The sequence below is a fragment of the Leucopleurus acutus genome (assembly GCF_964270905.1).
Source record: "Leucopleurus acutus genome assembly, chromosome: 6".
Taxonomy (NCBI): Eukaryota; Metazoa; Chordata; class Mammalia; order Artiodactyla; family Delphinidae; genus Leucopleurus; species Leucopleurus acutus.
In genome coordinates, this window is record NC_139149.1 from 100,565,904 (window position 1) to 100,590,494 (window position 24,591).

At 57.9% G+C, this 24,591-nt stretch overlaps 1 protein-coding gene across 5 annotated transcripts in view; it reads left to right on the plus strand.

The window, feature by feature from the left end:
• The window catches only part of SPEG (striated muscle enriched protein kinase), a gene marked incomplete at both ends in the record, with an annotated part of 55,545 nt that overhangs the window by 14,980 nt on the left and 15,974 nt on the right, over nt 1-24,591 (plus strand). For all 5 annotated transcript variants that reach the window (XM_082841239.1, XM_082841240.1, XM_082841241.1 and 2 more), the window contains 15 exons: nt 1,455-1,598; nt 1,940-2,122; nt 11,087-11,262; nt 11,497-11,585; nt 12,515-12,690; nt 15,155-15,415; nt 16,538-16,696; nt 16,794-16,983; nt 17,090-17,313; nt 19,689-19,808; nt 20,056-20,160; nt 20,690-20,896; nt 21,280-21,403; nt 21,518-21,693; nt 24,270-24,382. In XM_082841239.1, the coding sequence (XP_082697365.1) occupies nt 1,455-1,598; nt 1,940-2,122; nt 11,087-11,262; nt 11,497-11,585; nt 12,515-12,690; nt 15,155-15,415; nt 16,538-16,696; nt 16,794-16,983; nt 17,090-17,313; nt 19,689-19,808; nt 20,056-20,160; nt 20,690-20,896; nt 21,280-21,403; nt 21,518-21,693; nt 24,270-24,382 (2,447 nt within the window). The remainder of the gene's footprint in view (nt 1-1,454; nt 1,599-1,939; nt 2,123-11,086; nt 11,263-11,496; nt 11,586-12,514; nt 12,691-15,154; nt 15,416-16,537; nt 16,697-16,793; nt 16,984-17,089; nt 17,314-19,688; nt 19,809-20,055; nt 20,161-20,689; nt 20,897-21,279; nt 21,404-21,517; nt 21,694-24,269; nt 24,383-24,591) is intronic.

Consider the following 24,591-nt stretch of genomic DNA (forward strand, 5'->3'; position numbering starts at 1 on the left):
CGTCTCAATAAATAATTGGTCATGTCCCTATTACAGGTGAGCTTTGGGCCAACCAGTTCTCAATATTTACCTTCCCATCCCGGCACCATCTCCTGACCCATCATAGCTGTTGAGATCTGACCCAGCCTGCCTTCTAGCCGCCTCCTCTCTCCCATCTTTGAGTCCCTGCATGGCTGAGCTGACTGTGTGTTGTCTCTCAGTCTTCCCGTGGGTGGTGGCCAATAGCCAGAATGCCCCTGCCGCCCCTAACTCTGCCTAACTGAACATCAACTTGGGGCCATTCCTGGAGCGAGACAGAGGAAGCCGTCCTTCGCTCGCTCCCACCTCAGCTGCTTTCTCAGGCCAGATACCTCCACCCCCTGCTCCTAGGACGCCCTGTCAGTGTCTCTTTCAGTGCCTATACCACCCCTGGTTGGTTTTTTTTTTAATCACGTTATTTTTCATTTTAGTATTACTGTCTCAAAATCTTTAGAGATGGTTAGGAATCTGTTCATGGTCCTGCTAGCCACATTGTTGCATATCCACAGCCGTGTCCCAGGCATTGTGTTAACTGGGCACTTAGGGGTGTTACTTTATTTTAATCTGTATGTTAGCTCTGCACGATGTTGGGCGTTATTTATCAGCTCTATCTTATAGATAGAACTGAGGCACAGAGCTTATCTAATTTGCCCAAGGTTATGTAGCCAGAAAAACAGCGTAATTGGGATCCTCTCTGTTCTTTTGGCTACATACGCTGTGCTTTAATCTAGCTTATAGAATGTCAGAATTAGAAAATACCCAAAGAAATCCACAACAGTGGAGTTTTATGATCTCTTTGTGTGTACGAGCTTCCCGTAAGCAGGGACTGTGTCTTATTTCCTGTTGTGTCCCTGGTACCTGTACAGAGTAAGCAGTAAGTGCAGTGTTACTGTTTGATGAATGAACACAATCTGAGCTGATCTTCGTGAGTCCTCTCAGATGGCTACCGGAAGCACCTGCCACTCCCTCTTTTGAATCCAGTGGCATCACTAGTTTGATAGTTCATCACGTGTTGCCCTGTGACACTATCATTGCTCAAGTCTTGGTTTGCTGTTGGTTTGTCTTCTGTCTGTTTGGAAGCTTGTGAAGTCTTGTGCCCCTGAGAGCACCTTACACAGGGCCTGGTCTACCATCCCTGATGACTGATTTGTGTAAAGACATACACAGCACAGTCCCTGTCTTCCTCCAGAAACCAGCACTCTAACTGTGGCTGAAATTGAGCAGGCAAACCACTGCAGAGTCCAGGCCGCCCTGTCCCATTTAAGAACTCCCTTCTGTCTTCCTTTCTTTCCTGTCTCAGGACATTCAGGAGAGAGACCCTTTGCTCCCTAACCCTTGCCTTCTAGAAGCCCCTCTCTCTGGGTTTGCCCTCTCTCCCCCTGAGTCACCCCCACAGGGACCGTGTCCCCTTACCCTGTCACCCATGTCTCCGGCAGAGTCTTCGGATGACTCCTATGTGTCTGCTGGAGAGGAGCCCCTGGAGGCTCCAGCCTTTGAGATACCCCTGCAGAATGCGGTGGTGGCCCCGGGGGCGGATGTGCTGCTCAAATGTATTGTCACCGCCAACCCCCCACCCCAAGGTGAGCTCTAGGCCTGGGGCCAGGCTAAGATTGAGAGAGGGAGGGGAGATCCCCCCTCCCTACCCCCCACCCCAGTCCTCAGAGGGCGGGGTAGGGTGGGTGAAGAGGGGAGATCATCTGCTCCATGGGGCTGGCTGGACTCCTCTGTGTGTGTGTTAGGGGAGCTTCTCCAGAATCCCTTGAGAGAGGGGAGGGCAGGCCTGGGCTTCTGTGACTGAGGGGCATGCCTCGGGTTTCCCTAGGGTGGGAGAGGAGTGCCGTGGGCTCTGTGTGGGGTGGGGCGAGCCCTAGTGGGCCCCTTTGGGCAACGGCAACCTAGTTATCCCGCTGCTTCCGCACAGTGTCCTGGCAGAAGGATGGGTCCTCGCTGCGCAGTGATGGCCGCCTTCTCATTCGGGCCGAAGGCGAGCGGCACACCCTGCTGCTGCGCGAGGCCCGGGCAGCCGACTCAGGGAGCTATACAGCTACTGCCACCAACGAGCTGGGCCAGGCCAGCTGTGCTGCTGTGTTGGCCGTGAGACCTGGTAGGGAGCCTGCGGGCCCTGGGGCCGGGTGGGGCGAGCAGTGACCCTTCCCACTCCTAGCCTGGAGCTTGGGCTCTCAACCAGTGTGCAGTCTCTTCTCGTGTGTTGGCTGCTCTGGTGGAAGCATTTTAAATGGCCCTGGCCTCAGGGCAGGGGCCAAATTCCCAGGGCACACACCAGATGGGCCAACTCATGAAGTCATTGAAATTTGTCTTTAGCATCATCTAAATGCCATCCTCCCATGGCATTTTCCTGATCAGGGTCCTGTGGAGAAAGCAAATTATTCTTCAGTCTCAGAGAAAAAGAGTCTCCCAGCTCAAAAGGCTTAAAAGCCATCAGGAGTCTTCTGAGGCCATTTCCCGTCTACAACAGTCACCCTCCCCACCCCCACCCCCGCAGTAAAAAGAGATGCTTTTAAGTGCCACAGCCCTCCCCCACTCCCTTGCCCCTTCTGTTGAACCCAGAGCCCTAAAGAAGGTGCAGCTGAGAGCGCCTTTCAGGAGGTGGCAGTGGCTGAGGCTACCTCGTTTTCTATTTTTATGAAAGTCCTTTCTGGGTGTCAGACTACTTCCTTTGGATTTAAGCCCACTTTATTTCAGGTTGAGGAGTGGTGTCAGTGTGCATGGCCAGTTCAAGTCATTCAGGTTGCTGGGCCTGACAAGGTGCTAGCCCTGGGCGGGGCGTGGCGGGGGGGGGCGGATAGGTGAGGCTGGGTGGGGGGTGTTCCAGGAGGAAAAGTCGCAGACTCAACCCTTAAGGATATTATCACTGGGTAGTGAACTTAGATCAGAGGACCTGGGTTGGCGGACAGTGCAGGGCAGATGAACTCAGTGCCTAGAACAGCCAAGTGGTCGGTCAGTGTTGTGGGATGCTGGACTGAGAGACATCAGAGCCCTGAAGGGGCCTGGGAATTAGATGGGCAGCGGGTGGGGCCGGGCATGCCTGGAGAGGGAACAGCACGTACTATTCTGTCCGCTTTCACTCGGTGCTGCAGGAGGCAAGATTACAGAGCCCGATCTGCTGTGGTCCTGGGGCCTCAGCACCTTCACGATGGGGGAGTTCTCGGTGGCATCTGACCTGAGTCCCAGTCCTGCATTAGATCCTTTGGGCCGCACATGTCTGGCTCTGCAGGACTGCAGGTTCTCCCTCTTCCTTAGCTTATGTACACCTCCCAGGAGCCCGTGTGTTAGGCTTTCTCCTTCTCCTCACCCCTCCCGCCACGCTGAATCATACCCATCCCTCCACTGCATGCTTCCGTCCTTCCATCACCTCTGGGATCTGCCTTCTGACTCAGCTCCCAGCTCCCCTTAGGTGGCTCGGACCTGGCTCCAGGACTCCGGTCAATACCTGGCTTGGGCTGAGATTTGGCACGGGGTTGTGAGCGGGTTGCCCCAATACTGGCTTGGGGCCATTTGGGAGCCTTTTAAGGTTGGGAAGGAGGCTTGGGCAAGGCAGCTGTCAGCACTTGACTGGGAGTTCTGCGTTCGCCACGCAGAAGCTCCCTGCACTTCAGTTTCCTCATTTGTAAACCAGAGATAATTATACCGTCCTTACGAATGAAAGCAAATGTGTGAACGAGCTTTATGAACTGTAAAACTGTAGATAAATGTTAGTTGTTAGCGTCATTAAGGGGTGGTGTGCACAGGAGCATGGGTTTCCACGTGGCTGCTGGGAAACTGCTTCTTCCTCTTCTGCCCTTTCTTCAGACTGTCTGTGCCTTGGGGACTCCTCCCCTGCCCTTGCCAGGCCTGCAGTCTCTCCATATTTCCCAGTCCCTGGGTCTTCAGCCCATCACAGCATCTCTGTGCCTCCTCCACTCCGGGGAGCCAGAAAGCTTCATCACGGGAGTCAGCTGTACCAGGCATTGCAGCCAGGGAACAGCTTCTGTAAGTCAGGCTGGCTGGAGGGCCCCAGGGCTTGAGGGGCAGGCATGTGAGTCTAGATTTGGCTGTCGTGGAAAAAGCAGATTTTCTTACCCTACAAGGCACTGTTTGGTCCAAAGCAGCTGGACAGGGGCCAGTGGACCCAGAGAGCAGCAGAAATGGGCGGAACCGGTGGGTGGCACAGACATTAGGCAAGGGAGGGGGTCCCACGCCTGGAGTCTGTCTGTGGGGGAGTGAGGGGGCGGAGCAAGGGAAGGGTGTGTGCGCCGTGGCTGGGAGTGGAGCGGGTTGGGGGAGGGAGTGTATAGCGTCTTGTGAGAAGAGGCCTCATGGAACCACCTCCCTTTCTTGCTCCTCACAGCCCCCCCTGCTAACCAGGGCTGGCTTCCCAGTGACCTCTTGGGGTTCCCCCCTCAACAGGACCAGCTTTTGAGATCCCACAGATCTCAGTTCCTGGTTGGGAACTTCGGGAACAGGGAGAACTGAAGAGGTAGTTCCCTGGGTGCTGTGATTTCGGGGGGCAAAGCCTGTCTTCACTGCCTCTGACAGCCCCACCCCAGCCCTGGCTCCCTCCCAGCCTGCTCTACCCCGCTGGTAAACTCTGCGGAGACCATGGTCATGCTCCCAAAGGGGGTGTGTGGATTGGGGCGGGGGCTTGGGGAGTGTGGGAGGTATGCTTAACCAAAGCTAAGCATTCTCAATGCTGCCCGCACCCATCACACAGGCCTTTAGTGAGCACCAGTCGGGTGCTGAGCGCTACATCTCTCTAAGTAGTTTCTTGTGTTTGGAGAGTGCCAGATACTTTTTTCCAAACCCTTTCACATTTCTTCCCTTACTTGAGCTGCACCGCACCATATATACCCCTTGAAGAGGGACATCTCAGGTAGTAATATTACCATTTTACAGATGGGAAGATGAATGCATAAAGTGACAGAGTTAGCACAAGGCCAGCAGCCTTTACTGAGCATCTATAATCTGCCTAAGAATGTTAGAAGCACCAGGTGATTTAGGGTGATGGAAGCAGATAAACTTAGTACGGATGGCAGAATAAGATGACACGACTCCTTAGCATCTACTGCATGCTTCGTGCATATCAGGCCCTGTGTTGGCTGGGTTATCACGTTTAATCCCCCACTGGGAGGTAGCCTCTATTATCACGCCCATGTTACAGATGAGGAAGCTGAGACTTGGAAAGCTTTAGCAAGTTACTCCAGAGCATCACTAATCATAGAACCGGTGATAGAAATGTTCTTACGTGCACTAAAGGGTAGCCACTGGCTACATGCGGCCGGCCGTTGAGTACATGAAGTGCGGCTAGTGTGACTGAAGAGCTGACTTTTCCATTTTCTTTTAGTTAAAGTGCACTGAAATAGTCTAAGGAAGCTAGTGGCTACCCTGTTGGTGTGCTCAGCTCTAGAAGCGAAGGCCACTGGGAGGCCGGGTCGTGAAATGAAGCCCTGTCCTTGGGTCTCCCAAACCTGTACTCCTAACTACTGTGCTGTACCATCCCTTTTCCCACTACTCTGAAAGGGTTCAGGGTTAAGGTAGAATTGTGAGCCTGAGCTCCTGGGGCAGGGGGTGGAGAGGCGGAGACTATCGATGCCCTCTGTGGGTGGGTCAGCCTGAGGGGAGGGTTCCTCTCCTTCCTCTCTGAGTCCCCACCTTCCCCGTGGCTCTGGTCCTGCTTTGTTTCCCTGAGTGCCTGGGGTGCCCATCCTCGGCTCACCCCCACCGCAGGCTCTGGTCAGGAGTAGGGGGAATACAGGGGATTCGTGCACCCGGGCCTCCATCCTGCTGCCTTCAGTCCTCCCCTCAGGCACAGGTCTCATATATTGGAGCCCAAGGTTCTAGAATTTTCCAGCTGAGACCTTGGCTTCTATACTTCCCCTCAGCTGGCCACCGTGTTCTCATCTACAAAGCAAGGGTCATTGTAACTCCTGGGCTACTTCCTTGTGAGGCTCTGTGGGGCTAATGATTTAGCTAAGGACATTTTGGCCAGAGGATGAGGCTTAACAAAGCTCATTCTGGTCCCACCTATAGGACCAACACCACCATAACAGAAAAGAGGTGCTTTATTGGAGGTCATGAGTATAAAAGGAAAGGAAGAAGAAATCACGGCACCAACATCTGCCCCCCTCTTTTCCTGGCCCTGGTCTTGGCCAGCTGCTGCAGAATTACAGGTTTTCCCTTGGGAAGGCAGTGGCTGCCCATGGAGAGGATCTTGAAATGCCACACGGCCCTTTTGTCCATCCTTGATGGGGGTTTGGACAGCATCTAAGAAACCAGTATGGTCCCTTGACCTGACTCAGCCCTCCGTCCCCACTCCTGTCTACCAGAAGCAGGTCGGCCCCAATCGGTGCCCTTCCCCAAGGCTGTTACCTCAGAATGGGGGTCCTCACGCACAGCTGTCAGAAGAGTGAGGGTGGGGAATTCCCTGGCAGTCCAGTGGTTAGAACTCAGCGCTTTCACTGCCGAGGGCCTGGGTTCCATCCCTGGTCGGAGAACTAAGATCCTGCAAGCTGTGTGGTAAGGCCAAAAAAAAAGAAGAAAAAGAAGAATGGGGACCTAATCTATCATGGGTGCCAATTCATCTAAACGTGCAGCAACCCCAAGTAACACACGTAGGGAGTTAACCAACTTCCACGGCTAGGTCAGGCTGCCCAGGTGAAATGCTCTCCGCTTCGTTGTCCATTTTAAGCCGAAACGGAAGCATTCTCAGCACAGCCCTTCTCCTTTTCCAAGGGGAGATACTCACGGCAGCACCTGTGGAAATTCCCAGCTGCAGGCCAGCCCTGCGCATTCTTTTCCCTCACTTCCGTGGTGGGATTGCACAGCAGACATATATAGAAATCCTGAGACGGTGCGTGTGGAGAGCCGGCTGTGAGCCGCCAGACCATTTATGTACGTGCTGTGAACCTCCAGCACGTTACTCCTTCCTCAGAAACCTCACGGAGCTCCCCTTCGCCTTCAGAGTGAAGGCCACACTCCTGGCCTTGACCACCTGGACCTGAGGATGACCCAAGGGTGGCTGGAGGCACCTGCTCCAACACTCCATGTCCACTTCTTTCTTGTTTACCCGGTTCTGAGCCAGAAGGTTGAGCTACAGTTCTCTGCACACACTTTCTGCCTTTGAGCATTTGCTCAAATGGTTTCCTCTGCTAGGAAATCTGCTTTTTCCTGCTTAAACCAAACTCTTAATTCTAATACCACCCTTCCATCAGTTTTCCCTTCTTCCCTGAGCCAAAAGCAATGTCCTGCTCTCTGTACTTGTCTGGCCCTTATCTGCCCCTCTCTTGCCACCTTATTCGTGCTTGCTGTTATAGTCGTGTGTGTATCTGGTTTGTCATCCCAACCAGCCAGAAGGTTCCTGAGGACATCACTGTGTCTTCACCCCTGCAGCCCTTCCAGCCATACCTGAGGCCCTCCTGGACAGTCAGGGGCTGAGTGGACCACAGGGACTGTGTGTGAGGTGGCAGTGGGGGTAGAGACTTTCACAAGGCCCTGGAAAAACCTGGGTCCCATGCAGAGGCTGGGCGGGACTTGCATCTGCAAAGGGTAACGAGGATCTGCCTGAGAGTGGAGGTTGGGATGGCAGAGGAGACCACAGAGTAGTGGTCCTCGAAGTGTGGTCCCCAGACCAGGAGCGTCGTCAGCACCTTGGGAATGCGTTAGAGATACGTGATATCAGCCCCAGCCAGACCTACTGGATCAGAAACTCTGGGGCTGGGGCCCAGCGAGCTGTGATTTAAGGAGCACTCTACGCGATTCTGGTGCCAGGTGAATTCTGTGCAGCACTGCCGTGAGGCAGGGACCTTGCACCAGGTGGGAGGCCAGGTGGTCAGTGCGAAGCATGTGGGCTGTGGAGCCAGGCCTCCAAGGTTCGGAGCCTGGCCTTGAAGTTTGTTAGCCGAGTGAGGTGAGACTTAGTGATACTACCTTTTTGGGTTGTCCTCCTCCCATGAGGGTCTCAGGGGTCCCTAAACTTTTGTGTGCGTAAGAATCACCCTGGGGGGTGCCTTTTAACAAATTTCCCATGTTTCTTCAGGTCAGAGTAAGGCCCAGAAATGTATAGTTTAAACAGGCTCCCAGGTAGTCCTCATGTGGGTGGTTCAGGGACGACTCTGAGAAACCCTGATGTAGAGGGCCCTGTGTGACGCCTTTCATGTAGGTGGCTGTGACTATATCCATCCTGGGGACACCTTAGGGGATGTTGAGATGCACTGGTCTGGAGATGAAGGGCTTCCCAACTTGTGGGCTCCCCAATGCCATTATTTTCATTAAATGAATCTGACCTGGAAGCAGTGTTGAAAGGCGAGACAAGGGCACAGAGTGTGTAGGGGCAGCACATGGCGGGCATATGTGCATCTTAGATTTGGGGGGCACCTGCTGCCGTCTCCTTGGCTGGTGTAACTGTGTTTCCCACAGTGAGAGCCAGGCTTGTGGGTGGAGCGGGGCTGGGATATAGGGACAGAGATGGTTTTGGCAGTGGGGCCAGTGAAAAGTCGGGTGGCGCCAAGGCCTGGCTTGGAGCCCCAGAGGCTCTGCGAGTGGAGACAAATCCTTGATCAGCCTCCTTGTTCTTGCAGTTCTGGGGGTACAGAGGGGTGAGGGGCCACTGCCTTGTTTTGAAGAGGCCTAGTTATGACTCCTTTCGAGCCTGAGCGTCCTGCCTGGGCTGCTCTGACAGTTCCCCTCTCTAAGGGGCTTGAGAACTCTTGAATCACTTGGTCCCCTGATGCCCCTAGGGGTGCTATTCCCCCAGACACCACCAGGGGTCTCTGGCTGCCTGCAAACCCTGCCCATCCAGCTCTAATCTGCGCAGTCCCTCCCTGGGCCCTTGATCTGCTTCATTGCCGTGCAACCTGGAAGTGACCCCAGAGGGGGAGGGAGTGCCTTCCTCTGGGGACCGTGCCGGTGATCTCAGCATCAGCTAGTGGCCCAGCCCGGAGCAGAGGCCCATCAAGCGCCATCCTGACTTCCCTTTCCACCCCCATGTCAGGACAGACGACCTGAATGGTGCCCCCGCCCCCGCCCTTCTTCACTGGGAGTGTTGGGAAACACGGGTCACAGCTTGGGAATGTGGCCCTGGGACATGGGTGATAGGAGGCGGGAGAAGGCCATGTGACCTCTCCTCAGCGGCTCCCCTGCTCCGCTGCTCTTCTCCAAGCCCCATCGCCACCAAGTCCAGATGGGTGCTAGTCGTGAGGGGTCACTGAGGGGAGCAGCCCTCATCCTCCTGACTGTTGGCTCTCGTGGGGCTGACGGGGTGGGGGAGCGTTGCCAACAGGTCCCTGGTAGAGCCTGTAGGAGGGGGGTAGGGTGCAGACCCAGGAACCGGGGCGGGGGGCGGGGGGAGGGTTGCTGGGCCAAAGCTGCCATGGCAGGAACGGGGAGGCAGAGGTGGGATTCCGGGCCCCTCAAGTTGAGGGGCCAACATCTCTGGGAAGGAGGCGGAACAGCTCTCTGACTCTTAGCACCAGAGTAGACCGGGTATGGCCCGGCGCCAGAGTATTTGAGGCTTGTTGGTGTGGATTGCAGCATCAGGGATCTTGGCAATTTGGTCAGGGAAAGGGGCACCACAGGGGCCATTTGTCGTCAGTACCTCCTCTGGTGGACACATCAAAACAAATGGGTCAGTGCAAGCACGTTGGCCGCTGCAGTGAAGTACCACCGCCATCTTCCCCGGGGACTAAGGCCCCCGTCCTTTGAGTGGAGGTGCCACTGAGGGGGCTTTGTTTGTCAGGGTCCAGGAGCTGTAAGGAGAGAAAAGGCAGATCCCGCTGCCTGGGAGTGAGCAGGGTGGCTAAATACAGCTGGCTGCCCCTCCCCTCCCCTCCCCTCCCCCCCCCCCTCCGGGGCCCAGGCTGCCTGTGGCCTCGCAGGCACCACCTCCCCAGCCAGCTGCCTGCTTGCCGCCCAGCCTGTCCCGGCCTGGCCAGCCCTCACCTCCTCCTTCCCCTCCTCAGGCTCCTTCCCCTCCCCCAGGACCTCGTGCAGAGCCTCAGCAGAGTGAGTGGGGCCAGGCAGGCTGGGCTTCTGCTCCCTGGGGAGCGGCCGGCGGGGGTGGGCAGTGGGCAGGCAGCCGGAGGGCCTGGTGCCAGGACAGAGCCTTCGGGGCAAGCGCAGGCTGGGGTCCGCGTGCAGAGTCTCGGGGTGAGTTGGGGTGCAGCCCTGCCCCTGGCATAGCCAGAGGGGCTTGAGGTGGGGGGTCAGGAGGAGGGCCGGGGGCTGCGGCAGATTCATGTCTGTATTTGGCAGTCGGATAGGAGCCAGCTCAGTGAGGCTGGGCCCCTGGCCAGTTGCAGGGGAAGGCATCAGGGCTCTGGGGACACCCCTCCCCCAAAGCAACGCTGGTGCCCCCTCCTCTTCCCCAGGCTGAGCCGCCCTTCTCTGTGGATGAGTCAAACTCTGCTTTCCCAGCGCCTGAGAGTTCTGGGGGCTCTGCTGTAGGGATGGGGCCAACAGGTGTCCCTGGGGTATCTGGGGCAGGAAGCTGAGAAGGGAGCGGGGGAAGGGCTGGCTGGACAGTGCCGCCTCATTGGCCCTGGCACTGAGGTCAGGATAGGGCTTGTCTGAGGTGTGTGTTCCTCTGCACCAGGCCCGGCTCACCCGAGAAACAGGTGTCCTGGTTGTGCCGCTCTGGGGTCCAGAGACATGAACCGCCTGCGTTGGGAGCCTGCAGTTCTGTGCAGGGAATGTGGGTTCCCTGCTCCAGTGGAATTCCAAGTCTTCCACGGCCCCTCTGGTGCCTGAATCCTTTGCCCCAGGCTGTTCCCTATGGTTCCAGCACTCAGGAGGATCAGGGTCAGGGTTCGGAGAGTCTGTGGCAGAGCACGAGTCAGGGGCTCAGGGACAGGAAACTCCTGGGCAAGGTTACTCAGCGAGTGAGTAGGAACCCCGGGGAAGTGAAGTCAGGGCAGGGCTGGCCTGTGGGAGCTGCCTGAGCTCCTGGGTTCTGGGATATTGCAGACCTTATCAGGACCTTGACCCCAGGCTGTCCCATCCAGTTCTCTCTGTCTCCCTGCCCCTCTTTCTCCCCTGGCATCTCTACGCCACTACCTCTCCTGTGTCTCTCCTCCAGGCGGGTCCACGTCCCCTTTCAGCAGCCCCATCACCTCTGACGAGGAGTACCTGAGCCCCCCAGAGGAGTTCCCAGAGCCTGGAGAGACCTGGCCCCGAGCCCCCACCATGAAGCTTAGTCCTGGCCAGAACCGCCGTTCCTCCGACACTGGCTCCAAGGCGCCCCCCACCTTCAAGGTCAGATCCCTGAGGCCAGCCCCCAGATCCCTGGGTGCCCCTATTCCTTTGTGTGGCCCCTTGGTCTTGGGGCCACGCCAGGCTCCAGCAAGGCCTGGAGCCTGGTCCCGTTAGCCCTTCTTATCCAGAGCCAGCCTTAGACTGGTGTGGAAGAGGCCTCTGTCCCAGATCCCCCTGCCCCTAGGAGCCAAAGCTGGGCCTTGTCTCACCTGACGCTTTGGGGTTCCCCTTCAGGTCTCACTTATGGACCAGTCAGTAAGAGAAGGCCAAGATGTCACCATGAGCATCCGTGTGCAGGGCGAGCCCAAGCCCGTGGTCTCCTGGTGAGTGGCAGTCACTGACCACCGTCTGCCAGCTTCCCCCGCTCCAGGCTGGGCCCTGTGAAGCCTGGCTTTGGGTGGAGGGCAGTGGACCCTTTGTGGACTTCCCAGTGATCTGCCCTAGGGGGCCTCATCCCAGGTGCAGTGGTGCCGCTGCCCGCAACATGCTGCTGCCCCTTTCCTGGCGTTCATGCTCAGTCAGGGCTTCCCCTCTGGGGAGAGGTTTGGGTAACACGTGGTCTCCTGTCTGTCTGCTTGGCATGACTAGCCAGGAGTCATCTCACTCCTGAAGAAGCCTGTCCCCTGCCATTTCCACCTCAACACCCATCCTTTGACAATAGGGTGATTTTTGAGGCCTGTTCTGCGCCCAGCCCTGTGCTAGGCTCACACACGACAATTTGTGTCTGAGCTGCCAGAGTCCAGAGTTAAACTCGGACCTCAGCTGCAGCGCTTCATCCCAGGTGCCATTTGATTACTCAGTTCACTTAGCTTTCTGTTGGTTTGGGTTCTGTTTTTTCATTCTTAATTGATTATCTAGTCCCCAGTGTGATCTTTTAACGTTCATAGTCCTTTTGGGAAGTGGGAAAGCTATCTATCCATTAAAATAAATAAAAACAAAACATGACATCTAAGAATTGTTAAGATCTGAATAGCTTTGGTGCTGCTCTGAGTGCAGTTAGGTTCCAAGAGGGGAGAGACCCAGGTGGGCAGAGGGGCTGGAAGTTCCTGGAAGGGGTGGGATGGCAGAGTCAGGGTGAAAAGCTAGCCCTGTAACCCAGGGGTGAGGGGTGCCCACAGTCAGCGGGATAGGTCTGAGGAGTGGACAGATGATGTGGAGGGAGGGGGGGCCTGCTTGGTTCTGCAGCCCCACTCCCCCACGCCTGCAGGTCAGGACCTTGGGCCCAGGGACTGAGTTCTAGCCCCTCTGACAGGCTGAGAAACCGTCAGCCCGTGCGCCCAGACCAGCGGCGCTTCGCCGAGGAGGCAGAGGGTGGGCTTTGCCAGCTTCGGATCCTGGCCGCTGAGCGGGGCGACGCCGGCTTCTACACTTGCAAGGCGGTTAACGAATATGGCGCTCGGCAGTGCGAGGCACGCTTGGAGGTCAGAGGTGAGTACCTCACGCTCTCTACGAATCCCCTGCCCTGGACCCCGCCTTGTCCCTGCCCAGTTGTCAACTTTGACACTAGCTTAGTTATAGCATGCCACAACTGAGAGGGCCTTCGAGGTCTGGAAGTTCAGCTGCTTATGCTGTACTTGAGTAAACTGAGGCCCAGAGAGGGTAGGTGATTTGCCCAAGGCCACATAGCAAATTGTTCAGTGCTCAGCTTCCTACACAGTACTGCCTTCCCTACACTCAATCACGCCTGCCCTGGTGCCAGCCAGAGAGACCCTGCTTCCTGTTGCCGGCCGTCCTCCTCCCACACTCTTCCAAGCCTTTGTCACCTTGCCCTTGCCAGGCCCCTTCCTCACACCTGCTCCCCACTCATCTCTCGCCTCCTCTGTCCATCCCACGGCTATGCAGAAGATACTGTGGTTGGGGGTGGCAGTGGGGAGTGTCTGATAGTTGGACCCGTCCGGAGGGGCCCTTGGAGTGACTTGGGCATGGAGCATCGCAGGGCCCCGAGGGGTGTCAGGGTGAACAGAGCTGGGAACTGTGGAGAGGGCTGGGCCCCCGGACTCGGGGCATAAAGGCGGGCGGCCTTCTGGGCGTCAGGGACGGCAGGCCCTGGCCAGGCTGCCCTCAGGGGTAGTGGTTTTCCTCATGAGGGCAGGCCGTCTGCCTCACATTCTACTCACCCTTACCTGTGGGCAGTTCAGAGCCAGGAACTCCTCGGTAGCTCCACACTCAGCCACCACCGCTCTCTTCCTGGCAGAGGCCAGCTCTGAGAAGACCCCCGGCCCCCTGTTGGAGCCTGGACGCTGAGAGTCATGTTCAGCTCCCTGGGCCCCCCAGCCTCAGTTCCCCTCCCCTGTGCCTCCGGCTCCTGTGGTTGCCACCTCCTCTGTCTCTGAACTCTTCAGCTCTCAGCCCCCCAAACCCAGCCCCACTCTCTGACCTGCTCCTTCCCCTCCAGGGTCTGGCTCTGCCTTGCTTCTCTGTGTTAACCCACATCTCGGTGCTTCTCTCTCTTTGGAATTCTTCCCACTATCCCCCAGGCTTTGGGGTGCCCCTGACACCTAGGAATGCCTCTCCCTTGGTTGCCCAGGGCTTCTGCCTACCCAGGAACCCCGGAGACCTGGCTGACTGCCAGCCCTCACCCCAGGGCTGACCTTGGGGGAGCTGAAAGTGGCAGTACCGCCCTGGCCGTTTTAGGGGGGCCCTAGCCAGGTCTGCGTGCGCGTGCGTGCCTGTGCTGCGTGGGTGTGCGTGTGCTGCACTAACCTGCCGCTTGCTGACTGAGGTTTTTGTCTGTACACAGGCGAGTGAGCTCAGGGGCCGCCTGCGCTCCCCCCGCTACCCTCCGAGCCGCGCCCCTGTCTCAGGCACCTCTCGGACCTCGCTGTGTTTCACTGCCTCCTGCCCACAGACCCTGCCGGCCCGGACCCTGTCCCAGCCTCCCCTCCCCTCCCCACCCACGCAGCATTCTGGGATAGCCCATGAGCCCCTGTGGACCCTTCCTCCCCCAGTGGACATATGACTGGGCAGGCTGGGAGCCCCCCCACGGACTGAGTGCCAGGAGGGGGCGGCCCTGAGGGGTATCAAGACCACCCCCCAGTCTGTCCCCGAAGGGGAGCACCCAACGAGTGCATGTGCTGCCGCTGCTACAGGCCCTGTCTGTCTTTCCGTTTGTCTGTCTGTGTGTCTGTGACAGTCAGGGAAGGATGCCTCCGAGCTGGTGTGGGGTGAGGCAGAGGGGGAGAGGACAGGGCATGGCATCCGTAGGATGGAGGGGGCCAGAGGGGCAGGGGGCTGAGGACAGGGGGATCAGGGGGCACTGACCATTCCAGAAGAGGGGGATATGGGCACTGACCATTCCCGAAATGGGTTTCAAATGGCACAATACTTTTTATTTCACAAGAGACCAAAAGCCAGAGGCCCCTGGGCCTTGTGCTGATGAAGAGGCCTGGCTGAGTTCTGCCCCGGGGCAGGCTTAGGGCCCATTTGGGGCTCCCTTGTTCACGGCGAGGGCCAGGGCTGCTCTGTCTAGGAGTGAGGGAGTTAACCAGGCTCGGCGCAGGAGTAGGGGCCTGCTGTAGTGGGTGTGGACGTGTTCAGAAGTACCTGTTTCTTAGCTCAAATAAAGTCCAGTTTGTACCCAGCTGGTGTGCTGTGTTTTCTTTTTCCGCCGCCGTCTCTGCCCCTATGTGGCCCTTTCAGTTTTCATGCCTTTGATTCCCTCCCACTTCCCCTGAGTTCACCCTCTCTGTCCCACGTGGGATCGCCATCCTGAAGCCAGGCCTGGGAGCTCCTTGCTGTCTTGGCCTGCTGGGTGGGTGGGCTTGCCCTGTCTCCAAAGGAACAAAATGCATCTCTCTCTCTGTGTCTGTCTGTCTCTCTGTGTGTGCGTGTGTGTCTCCCTTGCCCCGTGTCTCTCTGCTCCACGTGTGCCCCTTGTGGCTGCTTCCCCCAGCACACCCTGAAAGCCGGTCCCTGGCCGTGCTGGCCCCCCTGCAGGACGTGGACGTGGGGGCCGGGGAGATGGCGCTGTTTGAGTGCCTGGTGGCAGGTCCTGCCGACGTGGAGGTAGACTGGCTGTGCCGAGGCCGCCTGCTGCAGCCCGCACTGCTCAAATGCAAGATGCATTTCGATGGCCGGAAATGCAAGCTGCTGCTCACCTCTGTGCACGAGGACGACAGTGGCGTCTACACCTGCAAGCTCAGCACGGCCAAAGGTAACTGCCCGCTTGGGCCAGAGGGCTGCCGCTGGCACCCGAGAGCTGGAGGGAGGGGAGTGGAGGTGAAGGACCGGCGCAGAATAAGACGCCCAGGAAAGGGAGCTCCATCTCCCGGGAGAAGAGCAGTGGGGTGGGAGATGGTGCTGTACACCTGCCTCCATAAATCAGCACTTGTTGTCGCACCTGGCACACAGCACGTTGTGTCCGCGTTCGCTGTGGTTCCTGTTAGGGAGCCAGCTGCTGAAGTGTGGTGACCACACCTGCGCTTGGGTTCCAGTTCTTGCCCTGCCACGTACCAGCCGTGTAACTTCGGACAAGTCACTTCATCTCTCTGAGCTTTAGACGGTTCATCTGTAAAAAGGGATCATAATACCTATCTCATGGGGGGATCGGTAGGACTAATGAGATATAATGTATGCAAGGAACAAAGCACGGCACCTGGCAAGGTGTGGACCTAATAAATGTCAGCCATTATCATTATTAACGACATCTCTGACCTGGTCCTCGTTCTCATTTGAAGAGCTAAGATAACGCCTCATCTGGTTGTGGTGTTGAGCACCTAAGGTGACACTAGAGGGCCTTTGTAAGCAGGAAGGGATCAGGTCAGCGTAAGGGGCTCTTATTTCCCCCAGACGATTCTGTGTGGGTGGTAGAGTGGGGCACAGGGGCATTTGCTCTGGGTCTGGGGTGCGGGTGAGGGAGTGTGGGCATGACCCATGGACAGAGGAGAGTTCCAAGGGTAGGGGAGAGGGGTGTGGGGGAGGGAGTGGGCTCGGCTTCTAGACCCTTCTCCTAGAGCTGTGCTGAGATTCATCCTGGGTGGGCAGGATGAGGTGAGGGGGGAAGAGCCAGGCCAGGCCCCGGACTCCTGCCGTATCCCCAGCCACTGTGGCAGCCTGCCGCCCACCCTTGCTGACTGCCAGCCTCCTGAGATGGTCCGCTCTTTAGATCTTAACCATTGCCTCACTCGGGTGCCCTGGGACCTCACTGGGCTCTTCCCAGGCTCCAGGTTCTGGCCCGGCTCCTTTTTCCTGCCCAGCACGAGGTCAGGACCCACGGGTCGGGGTGCCTGGGGGCTCTGTGGGCTTCCCTGCCCCAGTGCTGACCCCTCCTCACCAGATGAGCTGACCTGCAGCGCCCGGCTGACAGTGCGGCCCTCGCTGGCGCCCCTGTTCACGTGGCTGCTGGAGGACGTAGAGGTGCTGGAGGGACGCGCAGCCCGCTTCGACTGCAAGATCAGCGGCAGCCCGCCCCCCTCTGTTACCTGGACTCAGTTTGGTATGGCCCTCCGCCCTGCAGATGTTGGGGGACCCCCAGGGCCAGAGGGGAGGGCCCCTGGCTGAGGCTGCTCTGCATGCCCGCCCCTCCCTCCCAGGCCGCCCCGTGGAGGAAAGCGAGAACTTGCGACTTCGGCAGGAAGGAGGTCTGCACTCGCTGCACATCGCCCACGTGGGCAGTGAGGACGAGGGGCTCTACGAGGTCAGTGCCACCAACGCCCACGGCCAGGCCCACTGCTCAGCCCAGCTCTACGTGGAGGAGCCTCGGACGGCTGCCACTGGCCCTAGGTACCGCCCGGGGCCCCCGGTGCTGCCAGGGCTGCCTCTGTGAGGCCCCGGCCCTGTGGTGGGAGGTGCGGCTCCGGGCCTCTGGGCAGTTGTGTGGTTCTTACAGCTCGAAGCTGGAGAAGATGCCGTCCATCCCTGAGGAGCCGGAGCAGGGCGAGCTGGAGCGGCTGTCCATGCCCGACTTCCTGCGGCCGCTGCAGGACCTGGACGTGGGACTGGCCAAGGAAGCCATGCTGGAGTGCCAGGTGACCGGCCTGCCCTACCCCACCATCAGCTGGTTCCACAATGGCCACCGCATCCAGAGCAGCGATGACCGGCGCATGACACAGTGTAGGTGTCCGGGAAGGGACCCTGCGGGTGTGCCCTCCAGCACCGTCTTTGCTTGCAGTGCCCGCCCCCTCTCCCCACCCTCGGGCCTTCCTTTCCTCACGTGGTCAGGGATGGGGCGTCTGGGAGAGGGGAGCCCAGAGAGGCTATGGGGTCACTGCCTCCTTCCTTGAGCCCACACGGCGCCCATCTGCTGGGTCACCACTCTGGGCCTCGGTGTCCTGTTAGCACTTACTGGACTGGCAGTCCAGCCTGCTGCTGACCGTGGACAAGTTACAGAACCCCTTCAGGCCTCGGTTTCCTCATCTGTGGTAGGCTTGTGGGGAGAACTGAAGCAGTTAATACACAGAAGCGCTTAGAGCAGGGCCTGGCAAATAGCGAGGGGCCAGTGAGTGTTAAATCTTAGTGTTACTGCTGTTACTGTTGCTACCGTCGTTATCCGTGTTGATAAAGTGATGCCCCTTGAGAAATTCCAGTGAAAAGCCTGATGTGGGTCGTGTCTGGCATCAAAATGATGCTTGGTCCAGGGTTGTTCAGTAGTAAATAAAGAAGACAGAGCAGGGAAAAATACTCTCTCACGGTGTATCTCAGTTCCATCCTTGAAGGAGTCTGAGTCTCGTGTGAGAAAGTCTGCCTATGCCTCATCAGACAGTGCCACCCCGTGACCCGTGGTGGGCTCCTCTTACGGCTGCCACGTGACAAAACTCCCCTCTCTTAAGCGCTTCCTGAGTGCCAGGCCCTGAGCGCTAAAGGCCTGACGTGATGATCTCACCTTCCTCACCACGGGCCTGTAAGGCAGGTACTATGACCCCTGTTTACAGATGGGGAAAGTGAGGCTTACAGAGGGACAGGGGTTTACCCAAAGGCAGACAAATACTGTCTGACTTCCTAACCAGGATGTCCCCTGTCACCCGTGCCCCACTCTCCCCTCCCATCTCCAGTGTCACCACTGCGGCTCTGCCCCTCCCCTTGGCCCCCTCTGCCACTGTCTTTGCTCAGCCCACAGGCTTCCTATCTCTCAATCTGCTCTGAGGCCCCTGGTGGGTGTCTTTCTCAGGATCTGAGCCGGCGCCTCTGCTTCTGTCTGTATCTGGGGTCAGTGGCAGCCCTGGGCTTCTCTTCCTTTATAAATAGTGTCAGCAGAGATGAATGAATGGGTGGGTGTTCCATGCAGAGATAACCGCTAAGAGAAGGGAGGGGTGTTTGGGAATGGCCCTGACGTCAAGGAAAGAGGACAGTGCAGATCTCTTCCCCTTCACGTCCCGCCAAGGATGGCCTCCTGACCATCATTCAGGAAGCACGGTGTAGGGAGAGGGCTTTGGAATCAGAGGGAACCAGGTTCAAGCCATGGCTTCATCATTTATTAGCCGTGTTTCCTTGGGACAAGTTCGTTAATGTCTCTGACCTCACTGGTAAAATGAGGATACTCTTGCAGGGTTGCTGAAAGGATTATGGAGAAAAAATGTATGTCAAGTATCTGGCGTGGGCTGGGTACAGTGCAAACAACTCTTACCGTAATTTATAATCTAATATATTTGCACTTACTGCATGCAAGACATCCAGTTCTGGGCCCGGCAGGACATACAAGCTCTGTCATTAAGGAGCTTACAGGAGGCGTGATGTGTGCAAGAAAAGAAGAAGGACCACCCAAAGCACCGTGGTCTGGGCGCTGGAGGTCCCGGGGAGGGAGTCAGAGATGGAGGTGCAGAGGGGACCAGGGGTGTGGGGAGGAGTTCCCAGGGCTGACACCCACTTGAACTGCATCTTGAAGGAGAAATAGGCCTTAGGTAAGAGGAGAGCCGTCCAGAAGGGAGGAATTTTGTGAGCGAAGGCCTGGAGAAAGAACTCACGTGGCTTGTTCAGGGACCTGATGGTGGGTCAGGATCAGGACGTGTAGGAACAGCAGGACGAGGCCGGACGGGAGTTTGGGCTGAGGCCACCTGGTTAGCAGTAGATGCCATTAAGGTCCCCAGATCGAGAGATCACATGCGATGCTGCTGGTGGGGTGTGGACCGCACGCGTGGAGGCTTTCATGGGCTCTGAGCTGGAGATGGGACCGGCAGTGGCTGTGAGGATGGAGAAGAGGGGACTCTCCAGGGCAGGAACCCACAGAGAGTGAACTGGCGTGGGAGGAGGATGAGAAGTGGCTGGGCCTGTAGTGCTGGAGGGCCAGGCAAGAGGTGCAGGGCTGCAGGTGTGCACTTGGTAGCCTGGGCCTAGAGTGTGCTGCATGATGGACACCCTTCTTGTGTCTGCCCCACCCTTCCCTTCCACCTGTAGCGGGTGGGAGTGAAGGGCCTGGCCTGGGGGACATGGGCCCACCCTCCAAAGTATCCTCCTAGCTCAGACGCAGTATCACTGTCCCACCCCGCCCACAGACCGGGATGTCCATCGCTTGGTGTTCCCTACTGTGGGACCTCAGCATGCTGGCGTCTACAAGAGCGTCATTGCCAACAAACTGGGCAAAGCGGCCTGCTATGCCCACCTCTACGTCACAGGTGAGGCAGGTACCCTCCCGGTCAGCTGTGTGCACAGCCTAGCCTCTGGCCCACCCAGGGGCCTGGGTGAGGGCAGGGCCTCCACACCAGCTCCCTCCCCCTCGGTCCCCCGGGGAAGCCGGCTGGCCTTGCCTCTGCCCCCCGTGGCTGTGCCCCCGGCCCCCAGCCCACTGCCTGGAGGCCTGGTGATCCTGCGGGGCCATTGAGCCCAAAAGGACCCAGCGGACGGCGGACCTGTGGCTTTCAGATGTGGTTCCAGGCCCCCCAGATGGCGCCCCACAGGTAGTGGCTGTGACCGGAAAGATGATCACACTCGCATGGAACGCCCCCAGGAGTCTCGACATGGCCATCGGTGGGTCCCAGCCACACAGGGCTATGGGTGGGGGCGGGGCCACTGAGGGCACCAGGAGAGGAGGGCAAGGCCCAGGGGGGCCTACGGGTGCGGGCCTCTTCCCCACGGTGGACAGAGCCCTGGCTCTGGGTCAGGAGAGGAGAGAAAGGGGGGCTGCCACGTGCCCTTCTCTTCTCAGAGGGACTGGGTGCTTGGGTCGTGGTCCTGGGGAACGCCTCTCCTTCCCTGTGCACTATCTCCTGCTGCTCTGTGCCTCAGTCTCCCTACCTCAGGTAGTAGCAAGGAATCGGGACTAAGTCAAGGTCCCTCCATGCCTGTAACTGGATCCCATGCCCGACACCTCGTGGGCTCTGAGCCTGGACAGGCCTGTGGCTGGGCAGGAGCAGATAGGGGACGGGCAGAAGCGACAGGAGAAACTGAGGCAGGTCCTCAGAGCAGACTGATGATGAATCCCTGAGTCCCGAGCCAGCTGAATGGGGGCGGGGGGCACCCCAGCAAGGCCCGCCTCTAGCAGCTGCCTCCCCACCAGACCCGGACGCCCTGACCTACACTGTGCAGCACCAGGTGCTGGGCTCAGACCACTGGACAGCGCTGGTCACGGGCCTGCGGCAGCCTGGGTGGGCGGCCACCGGGCTGCGTAAGGGGGTCCAGCACGTCTTCCGGGTCCTCAGCACCACCATCAAGAGCAGCAGCAAGCCCTCGCCCCCCTCTGAGCCCGTGCAGCTGCTGGACCGCGGTGAGCCTGGGGTACTGTGGGGCGGGGGCGAGAGCTGCTGGGCCAGGGAACTGGGCGTCCGTGGAGGAGGCTCCAGGGCCGGTGTGGACGTGATAACTAGTGCGGGACTGGCATGGCTGGGCGCGACCCCTACCTGTCAGAGTGCTTCCTTCTTACTCCTAAAAGGAGCGCACGCAGTGGGCGAGGCTGAGGCTCTGTGTCCAGTCCCAGCGCTGCCGCTTGCTTCTGGCTGAGCTCCCTAGACAAGTCGCTAAACCTCTCTGGGCCTCGGCTTCCTCATCTGTAGAAATGGAGCTCGCATGGCGATTGGGAGGGTTCAAGGAGCAGTGGGTGCTGAGAATCTGGTGTCGAGCCCAGCATAGAGCCAGCCCTTCTGCTCCCAGGCCCGCCCCTGGAGGAGGCGCCCGCCGTGCTGGACAAGCCCGACATCGTGTGCGTGGTGGAGGGACAGCCTGCCAGTGTCACTGTCACCTTGAACCACGTGGAGGCCCAGGTCGTCTGGAGGAGGTGGGGCCCACCTGGCATGCCCTACTCCTCACGTGAGGCAGTCCCGCTCCAGCCGGCCAGGCCGACCTCCCTGGGTCTGGATCTTGGGTGACCTCCCTGTGCTGTGTCCCTTAGCTGTCGAGGGGCCCTCCTAGAGGCCCGGGCGGGTGTGTATGAGCTGAGCCAGCCAGACGATGACCAGTACTGTCTTCGGATCTGCCGGGTGGGCCGCCGGGACGTGGGGGCCCTCACTTGCACTGCTCACAACCGCCATGGCACACAGGCCTGCTCGGTCACACTGGAGCTGGCAGGTAGGTGACAGCCGCCTCCTTCCCTCCCCTTCCTCTGAGGCCCACAGCCCTCTCCTCACACCCCCAGGTGAACACACCTACCTGCCCATCCTAGGTCTCCCCTCTCAGGCCTGTCCAGCTAATGGCCATGATAATAGCAGTACTAGTAACAACAGCAGTACTAATAAGACACTTATTGAGCACCTCGTATGTGCCAGGCTCAGTGCTAAGTACCTTACGTGTATCACCTCATTTAATATTTACATCAACCCTGTGAGATGGAGTCAGTTATTATTGCCATTTTACAGATGGGGAAACTGAGGCCCAGAGAGTGTGCTAAGTAAGAGGCCCAAGGTCACACAACCTAATAAGTCAGGAGCTGGGATTCAAGCCTGGATGCCCTACTCCAAAGCCAGACAGTGTTCTTAGATCCTGTGTTAAACACAACAGGAAATAGTACTTCAAATGAAACAAACGGGGAGGAGGTGGGGGACCAAGTCAATTAAAAAAAGAAAAAGGTCCAAGTGAGGCATCTTATCCCTGGACTCCCAGCTCTGGGGATCCTGGCTGCTGCCCTTTCACACAAGCCTGTTTGACAAGGCCTTCCAACCTTTGCAGTGAGGACCCTTTTTATAATTTCTCCTTTCGAGATGTAGTCTCTCAGACTGTAACATGCATGAAGTAGTAATTGTCTTGTTTTCCGGTTTGTTAATTAACTCTAGACATATGTAACTGCCACTCCGAACGTCAGATCAGCGTGAGCTAAACAGTGTTACCTGCTGAGTAGATAAGATTCCAAGCAACTGCAAAGAAAGTGACATTTTAGTTAGCACAGGCCATCTTATTATGGGGTAAATGTACACATCCTAGTGCTTTAAAAAAAATTGTTGAAGTTCACTTGAAGCCTTCTGATCCTTTGACCTTCATAGACTGACCTCTGTCACTGCCCCCATCCCCACTCCCAGCAGACCAGGGACCAGATTCCTAGAGGGCAGAGCAGGCAGCCTTAAAGTAGGAGAGAGGTGGCAGTAGGGTGTGTGAGGAGGAGATACGGGGACGCTACTGGCCCCGCGGTAGATGGGGTACTGGTTTCCCTTTTATGTGTCTTCCCCCTTTGCCCAGCTTCCCCCCACCTCATCCCGGCACTTCCTACTCAACCGCCACTTTGCTCCTTGGTTGTGTGTGTGTGTGTGTGTGTGTGTGTGTGTGTGTGTGTGTGTGTGTTGTTTTGTTGGCCGCACTACGTGGCTTGAGGGATCTTAGTTCCCCAACCAGAGATTGAACCTGGGCGCCCCGCCCCGCCCCGCCCCGCCATGCAGTGGAAGCCCGGGGCTAACCACTGGACCACGAGGGAATTCCCAACTGCTTTGCTCCTTGACAGTACCATCTGCAGGACTCATCTTTCTTCCCAGATATAGGAGGAGCCTTGGGGTTTGGGGAGGCTCTGGACACTGAGAGCCCTGCAGCCAGCCTGGCTGGGACAGTGACTGAGGGAGACCGAGTCCCAGCTGGCCAGGGCTAGAGCAGGCCTGGGGCTTGGAATCACACCCCCTCCTGCTGTGCCCCACCCCCTACCCCCCAGGTGGGTGGAATGGCCTCTCCCCCCCCCCCCCCCCACACCTGCTCCGCTGATGCATCTTCCCCAGGATGACCTCCCCCTTTACCTGTATAAAGGCTGAGCTGTGTGCCTGTGGCCGGGTAGTGCTCCTTGCCCAGCACCCCTGCTTTTCCCTCAGGGCCTCTCTCTCCCACTCCCTTTAAAGCCCAGATCCTCAAACGTTCTCAGAGGAGGGGGAGGGCACCAGGAAGTCATAGGCTTCTTCGAAAAGCACAAGCACATTGGAATATGTATTTAATTCCATCGTGAGAATTAGAAGCTGCTTTACCAGGAAATAACACAACCGCATGATATGTGCAGAGAATAAAGTCAGTCACATGTGGGAGAACTAAACTGAGAATCGGTTCCCGTGGATTCATCTTGCCATCTCCCAGATGGTTGAAGGCCCCTTAAATATTTAAATAAGATTCAGAGAGAAAACTTCAAGATAGAGGCAATGCCCTCCATGAACTTGATTCAGGGTCATAGACAGCCGCCTGCAGGGCCCAGGACGGTTAGAGTTCGAGAAGCCCACGGTAGGACTGTGCTGAAGGGCCACCACCCACAGGGGGCAGTGTCGGCCACTCCTCGCCAGCCCATTAATGCAGTGAGGGAAGCAGCTCAGGACAGCCAGTCCTGATTTTCCGAGAGAGGCAGGAAGTCCAGATTTCTTTTGTGTGTGAAAATCTCCTAATTTCAAAGCTGGCAAATGAATACTGAGCCAAACAAAGCAAGCCTGCGCCCCCGGCTTGGGTTTTCTGGGATCTGGAGAACGTCACGTGTGGATTTGCAGGGACAGCGTTTGGCCCAGGCCAGGAACTCATGTTGCTGGGGGTGGAGTTTGAGAGCCCCAGGGTGGGCTGCTGGGGCCCTGGGGGGGGGCAGGGGGGGTCTGGTGTTCCGCCTGAGCCAGTTGCTGAGGGAGGGCTTAGAGAGGCAGGCCCCGTGACCCCCATATTCTCTCCCCTCCCTCCCCCACCCTCACCCCTGTGTGTTTCAGAGGCCCCTCGGTTTGAGTCCATCATGGAGGACGTTGAAGTGGGAGCTGGAGAAACCGCTCGCTTCGCCGTGGTGGTTGAGGGGAAACCACTGCCGGACATCATGTGGTACAAGGTCAGAGGCTGACGAAGGCGTCCATGGAGTCCCAGCTGGGGCTGGCCAGGAGCCTAGGGGGAAGGGCGGAGTGATTTCCTGGGGGCGTGGGAGGGGTCAGGGGAGCCTGGACAGAGAACAGAGCAGTTGCCAGAGGTGTGATAAGGAGGAGGAAGTGGGACCCAGAGGTGCTGGTGAAGCTGGGAAATAAGGGTGGAGCTGATCCTGGG